The sequence below is a fragment of the Tursiops truncatus genome, chromosome 1, assembly GCF_011762595.2.
Source record: "Tursiops truncatus isolate mTurTru1 chromosome 1, mTurTru1.mat.Y, whole genome shotgun sequence".
NCBI classification, from domain to species: Eukaryota; Metazoa; Chordata; class Mammalia; order Artiodactyla; family Delphinidae; genus Tursiops; species Tursiops truncatus.
This window is the reverse complement of record NC_047034.1, coordinates 139,910,836-139,918,315: the sequence shown is the minus strand read 5'-3', so window position 1 is coordinate 139,918,315 and position 7,480 is coordinate 139,910,836. Positions and strand designations below refer to the sequence as shown.

The 7,480-nt window shown below is 44.7% G+C and overlaps 1 protein-coding gene across 5 annotated transcripts in view; it reads left to right on the top strand.

The window, feature by feature from the left end:
• Nucleotides 1-5,376: 5,376 nt before the first annotated feature.
• The window catches only part of SCP2 (sterol carrier protein 2), a 163,789-nt gene continuing 161,685 nt past the window's right edge, over nt 5,377-7,480 (top strand). For 4 of the 5 annotated variants that reach the window (XM_073789698.1, XM_033866520.2, XM_073789693.1 and 1 more), the window contains exon 1: nt 5,377-5,531. In XM_073789698.1, the coding sequence (XP_073645799.1) occupies nt 5,463-5,531 (69 nt within the window). In that variant the 5' untranslated portion in view covers nt 5,377-5,462. Of the gene's footprint in view, nt 5,532-5,849; nt 5,970-7,480 lie in introns of all 5 variants that reach the window. The other variant, XM_073789685.1, reaches the window with a different exon arrangement.

The window sequence follows — 7,480 nt, the reverse complement described above, 5'->3', positions numbered from 1 at the left end:
GCCCAGCTCTGCTGTGTGATTTTGGACAAGGCTGCCAACCTCTCTAAGCGTCAATCTGTAAAGCGCGGATATAAAAGTGACTAGTGTCAAAGATAAAGAAAGCCGGACACTAAGGTAGTGAGAACAGATTTTAATCGTTAATATACTATTGCAAAAGGGAAGTGTCCAGCGTGACACAGAACTCAACTTGTATTTGTACAGAGGTGACTGGGATTTTTACAGGGAGAATGAAGGATTAGGGAGGTGGGTGACCGGGGACTATGTACAGTCGGGGAAGTAAAACTTACAAAATGCGCGGAGGGGGTTAGTCCACATGAAACCGTTCTAGGTTTGCTAACTGGCGCTTATGCAAGCTTAGGCTCCCACAGAGACTGGGAGACAGGAGCCCTACCTTCAGGTGTTGGCTGGAACAAACAGTAAATTCTTTCAGCAGCCTTGAGTTTTCTCAGGGAGGCACTTTAAATGGGGCTAGAGTCATCCTAGGGATGTGACCTTGAGCTGTTAGAAACTATGTTAGTGTTCCTTTAAGTCTTTGTAGGGGAGGCTGAAGCCTGGTGGAGAAGAGAGCTCAGAGGACACTGGCTAGAGTTTGGTGATGGAGAGAATCTTTGTCACTACCTTGTGGTGGTGTTATGATGATTGGATGGGATGTGTGAATCTTGGTTACACATATGCTCAATAAATGTTATCTCACTTTAAAAAATGTTATTTCATTTATTCATTCGGTCATAGTGTCTACATTCATGGACTTCACCACCTCACCTCCCATTTGCATCTCAATTCATCCCAATTTTACACTCAATAACTGGACTGCAAACATATTTGTGAATGAGAATCTCAAGCGTCTGCCCCCACTGTATACCCAAAATGCTTTTGCAGAGATCATCAGTGGCCTTGTTTAGTTCATTCTGGGTGGATCAATAGTGTTCAGCAAACACTCTCCCCTCTTTCACTTTCCACTTGTTGAAGACCCCAAAGCCACTAATAATCCTGGCCTCCAACCAATGGCTGGACTGTTAGGCGATCTAGAAATAAAACTCTCTTTTTAAAGTCACTGGTGCTTGCTGAGGTCAGCACTATGTCCATCAAGGTTTAAACAAAACTGGTATCTAATCTCCTTCCTGGGTCCAGTGGGAAACTCTTAAGTTCCTCTCTGTGACCCTCAAGATTAATTGGGGTTTATGTCACTCCTGGTCATTTGTGACCTGTTCTTGCTTCCAATGAATTAATTCAGGTTATGGATCACCTGGCCATCCCTCCCTGTCCCTTTTTTACATGTTACTGGACACAACTCCAATTCTGCCACTCCTTAAAGAATCACAGACACGAGGCTGCATGAGAAAGATTTTTACAGAAGGTTGGGGAGCAATTGTGGGACTTCACATCTCATACTTAAGGAGGTTAATGCTAACCGTTATGGACTGAATTGTGTCTCCCCCCCAAATTTATGTGTTGAAGTCCTATCCCTCAGTACTTCACAATGTGACTGTATTTGGCAATAGGGTCTTTAACGAGGTAATTAAGTTAAAATGAGGTCATTAGGGTTAGCCCTAATCCAACATGACTGATGTCCTTATAAGAAGAAATTTTTTAACACAGATGGGTATACAGGAAGACAAAGTGAGAAAATGGCCATTTAGAAGCCAAGGAGAGGCCAAGGCCTCAGACAAAACCAACCCTGTCAACTCCTTCATCCTGGACTTCTAGCCCCCCAGAACTGTGCATAAATAAATTTCTGCTGTTTAAGCGACCCAATTTGTGGTACTTTGTTATGGCAACCCTCACAAACTAATACACCAAGTAAAGGAAGTTCTTTTCCTAAGAGGAAATCTGGTGCCTGATTTTTAAAATAACAAGGTGCACCTCCTCCTCTCTACATTATGATTATTTCTGGGATTCCAAGGAAGCTTAGCAAAGGAGCAAGGGAGGTAGGATGAGAGTGGTAGTAATAATATGGCCATAGGTAGTAACATTTTTTTTCTTTTAAATCCTGCTGGTTTTAAGCAAAAAGTTCTTCAGTAATCCCTTCTGAACTATAATATGAATTTAACTATTGTTTTAGTTACTAAAGGATATTTGCAGATCATTCTCACAATGATGATAGTAATGTCTTTAATGGAGGCCAATTGGCAATATATGTTCAGAAGTATAAATCATCTCTTTTTTTTTTTACTGTGAAATTCCAATTTTAGGAATTTAACCTACGGATATACCCACACAGGTGTGAAATGACATATGTACAAGATTATTCATTGCAGCATTGCTTATAATAGCAAAAGACTGGAAACAGTGTTGATATCCAACAACAGGGGATTGGTTAAATAAATTATAGTATATTTGTAAATTGAATACTATGCAGTTATGAAAAAACATAGGAAGCTCTGATATGATCTTCAAAATCTATTTTTGTATGAAAAAAATCAAGATGTGGAATAGTGTGTAAAGAATGCTAAAATTTGTGTTATAAAGAGGGACAGCATTACTTAGGTGGGTATATATACACTTGGTTGTAGTTACATAAAATATTTCTAGGATAGGAGAGAGGGACTGGAAGCTGGCAATAGGGGTAGGAGGGAGAATTTTTACAGTTTGACCTTTTGTACTTTTTGAATCTTGATTCATGTTTTAAGTATTATCTACTCAAAAATAAATAGTTAAAATGAAAACAAAACACGACAAAAATTAAAATAAGTACATGATAAAGACAAAAATAAAAGTAACGTACACACAAGATCAAAACATTCAAACAGTACAGATGGATATAAAATTAAAAGAAAAAACTTGCCTCTTCCATCTTGTATGCATTTAAAAGAAGTTTGTTGTATTTTATGCAGCATTTCTAGGTGTTTTGGGGCAGGAGAATTTTTGGATTATCTAGTCTTCCACATTGGAAAGGGAAGTGCCCTTTCCCAATCTTTTCAGCATTAACAGCAATGTTTATTATGACTCCCTCTCCACCTCTATGGGCTCCTTTTTTGAAACCAATGTCCATGGGACAGGCAGCATTTGTTACATAATAATTAAACTGGACTCTCTGACTTCTTGCTCTATTGGGTTATCTTATCCACCAATCACAGTGCTGTCTTTATCAGCCAATCAGAGTTTCAAGAAACAACTCTACACTTAGTAAAAGCCTCTTCAGTGCCAGCCTTATGCTGGACTCTAGGAATAGGCAGGAAAAGGGGAGATTCTTTGCCCCTTCTCTGGTCACGTGAAGATTTTACTAAGTTGACCCATTCTCAGCCCAGGAGTTCTTTACCCAGCCTAGTGGAGGCTCCTTAGAATCAACTAGGAGCAACTTTCTAAATATTGATGCCTAGGCTTTACTCCCACAGGTTCTGATTCAGTAGAGAGTGGGCTCTGGATACGGATGTTTTGAACCTATGGTGATTTTTATTGGGGGTGGTATGGTGTATATACATATGAAATTTCTATAAGGCCTTTTGAAATAATAAAAATCGCCTGTGAACTGAGGGTCCACATGGTTCAGTTTCCCTTCCAGGGGTAAGGCTGTCTCCTGCAATAACCCTGAGGCCAGTCAGCCTCAATTTGAACATGTCCCTTCCCCCAGAGACAGGTTACTCAGTCCCCATAGAGATAGTGTGATCAGTCTCAGAACACCTCTGCTTGCCACAAGTTCTTCCCTTGCCTTTCCGTGTAGCTTCCTTGTTCCGCTTCCTGCCCAACGGCTCCTCAGCAGCCAAGTGGAGTTTCTGCTAAATCAGCATCTGGCCTTAAATTCCACCAGTGCTAGGAACAACTACAGGAAGTTTTCCTGAGGGAGTGAACTTCCAGCATTTGATGCTTTACGCCATGGAGATCTAGGAGGGGCTCTTATCACACACCCTTAGGACTGGAAGGGGCCTCAGAAGTTTTACACACACACACACACACACACACACACACACACACACACGCAGAGTCGGTTCTCAGTTTTTGGTGGTATTTATGTTCTGAAAGTTGCTGTGAACACAAATTAGTGAATACTGAACAATTGCTCCTAGGGGAAATGCAGTGTTAGGCTCCTGCAAGTTTCTGCCCACAGCGTTTTTTGTCAGCTGATCAATACATAACCTTCTTTTATGTGTGTTTCTGTTTAAAGACATCTTATTAGTCACATATATATATTAACATTGAACTCAGAGCCAATAGCACTATAACATGTTTGAACTAAGTTCATGTATTTTCTTCATAGTGCACCTCACACCCTTCTTGTATCTAGGTATACTAGATAGCATTTCAGGCATCATGCTTGGGGACCACTTTTTTTTTTTTTTTTTTTGCGGTATGTGGGCCTCTGACTGTTGTGGCCTCTCCCGTTGCGGAGCACAGGCTCCGGACGCGCAGGCTCAACGGCCATGGCTCACGGGCCCAGCCGCTCCGTGGCGTGTGGGATCTTCCCGGACCGGGGCACGAACCCGTGTGCCCTGCATCGGCAGGCGGACTCTCAACCACTGCGCCACCAGGGAAGCCCGGGGGAGACTACTTTTAAACAGTGAAATCATCAACAAAAAACACAAAAATGCGAATAAGGTGGCACTAAATAGATCATGAGAAGCACCTTGGTTTACAGCATGAGCTGAAACAGAGCATGGTTCTTGTTTAACCTCAGCTGAGAACAGGCACGTGGGGCAACTCACATTTTCTGCCACCTCAAGGGTTCTTCTAGTATTGATCTTGGGGTTACAAATAGATTTTTGTGAGCAGGAAAATCTGCAAATTCAAAATCAGCCAATAAAAAGCATCCACAGTATACCTACATATATACATATTCCTTCTATTCAGTGCTGAAGGCTTTGTTTCTATCACCTCCTTTAATCCTCACAAAACAACACATGAGAATGAGTTTCAGAGAGGTTAAAAAAGGTCACAGAGCTAGTGACAGAACTTTGGTTTTCGTTTTAGACATTCATGTAATAAAATCCGTCCCCCCTCCCCCAGTGTACAGTCCTATTTGTTTTACACGTGCAGTGACTCTTTTAACTACGACGACCAATAGGATACAGAACAACTCCAACACTCCGAAATTCTTCCTGAGGCTACCCTTTTGTGAGTCCGGTTTCTGGCCAAGCCCTGCCCTCAGCCTCAGGCCTTGCTCCACGCCACACTCCCTCTCAGCATAGAGAACCTAAACCTGAGCGGCTGGTACCAGGCTATAGAGCTTTTTTGCAAGGGCTGAGGGGGCCTGGGTCTCGAGCCCACCTGTGAACTCCAGCCTTGTCCCCAAAGGGTTCCCTAACCCGCGCCGCCCCGCCAGACGACCATACGGCCACGTCGCAGGCGCCTCAGTGTACGCGCACGCGCGCGCGCCCACGCCTGCCCGCCCCGCCCCCTGGCCGCCTCCCGCCCCGCCCCCGGTTCTAATTGCTCCGGCGCAGCATAGGTTTCAATAGCTCTGCGCGCTCGTTAGGCCAGTCGTTCCTACGTTAGCTGCGGCTCCCGTGCCCAGAAGTGTCCGAGCCATGCATGTGGACATCTCACAGTGTCCGCTCCGGAAGCGGGTGTTTGTGGTGGGCGTTGGGATGACCAAGGTAAGCAGAGCCGCGTGTCCCCGGAGGCGGGCTCCCTGCTCTGCTCTGTCTGGGTGAGGCCTGGGGAGATTCGAGGTGACCGGGAACCGGGGGTGGGGCGGGGGAGAATCAGATTTGGGGCCGTGCGTCGGTTTGTCCTTCCTACCCGGAGGGCGCCCGGGGCATCCCACCGCCCAGCTTGGCTTCTTGGCCCTGGGGGCATCAGAGTGGCGACTCGGGTGGGTTGTGATGTAGGGCGTGTCTGCGGGATCGTAATATCGCAGGGTTGTTCCAGCGGCCATATCTTCCTCATTTTTTCCTTTTCTCCCTGGGGCGCAGTTTGTGAAGGACGCCCCAAGATGACCCAAAGTCCGCACCTCCTTTGAATCTGGGTGGAATCCTAAGATGTGTGGACCTCTGACGGAGGCAAGGTCCGCCTCACACCCGAAAGGAAAGCAGGTCGTGAATGTCGCCAGTCTGCCCTTCCAGGAATACTCCTTGTAGGATCCCTTCTCAGGGACAGTTCCAGTGTAGATAAGGAGGAGAATCATTAGTGATGCTCAGCGTCTCGGCACAGGTGGCAGGTTTTCTGGATCCTCCGACCTTTGTTGTTCCTCAAGTGATACTCTTCTTGGTACTCAGGAGGCCAGAGACTCCTACAGTCTCACTTCTTGACATCCTCACCACCTCTGTGCTCTAGTGATGCCAAACTGCTTTTAGTTTCAGCCCAAACTTTTTTATGCCTCTGTTGCTTTGCTTTCTGTTTTTCCCACTACTTAAGACCGTTTGTCTTCACTGGTTAACTTATTTGCATTTTTATTTTTAAAAATTATTTATTTTTGGCTGCGTTGGGTCTTCGTTGCTGCACGCGGGCTTTTCTCTAGTTGTGGCGAGCAGGGGCTACTCTTTGTTGTTGTGCGTGGGCTTCTCACTGCGGTGGCTTCTCGTTGCGGAGCACGGGCTCTAGCTGCATGGGCTTCAGTAGTTGTGGCACGTGGGCTCAGTAGTTGTGGCTCACGGGCTCTAGAGCACAGGCTCAGTAGTTACGGTGCACGGGCTTAATTGCTCCGTGGCATGTGGGATCTTCCCGGACCAGGGCTCGAACCCATGTGCCCTGCACTGGCAGGCAGATTCTTAACCACTGCACCCCCAGGGAAGCCCTTATTTACATTTTTAAAAGATCAATTCAGACCTTCTCCAAGAAGCCTCCTCTGATCCTCCTGACTTTCCCACATGTTAACTTAGTACTTACTGTTTTATCCTGAAATTCTGTTTTTATGTCTATATTCTTCTTTTGCATGTAAGCTCCTCCAAGGTGAGTACCATGTCTAATTCATTGCTGTACCTCTAGCACCTTGAAAATGCCTTGTGCCTGAAGACCTCAGTGAATGTTAGTTGAACAATATTAAATGGATATGCTTTATGAAAGAGAGTTCCTAGGGGAAGTTCTCTTTCTGAGAAAACAGCCTTAAACTTGTTTTTATCTTACCCAGTGGGCTGAGAGTACACAAAGCAATAAAGACATGTAAGTAGAAAAGTCAGCTAATACGTTATGAAGCAGATACTTGGAGATCACCTATTGTTTCATGGGAAAGGGAACTTCTGGTATAGGTGGACAGTAAAACCTTTTAAAGTACGGTATAAATACAGTCAGATCCTCCACCACTGGCTGTTACATGTCTGGTTATATTGGCTATATAGAAAAGCACTGAGCTTTGGGAAGTAGGAGATGTATTATGTTTCCTCAAGTTGAGAGGTGGAGGTGTGGGAGGTGTTAGTTACAATCTTCAGGGAAGAGATTGGGACTATGGAGAGCAGCTTTATTGATGTGCTTACTAGGCCAATGTATTTCTCTCTGGGTTTGATCTTTTGGAACTTGGGGGAGGGTTTAATGAAGAGGGAGAAATTAGCAGATAATACTTTAAGCTCTGTTGGTAGATCTCAACTGGTTGTGGTTCTTAATTTGAATA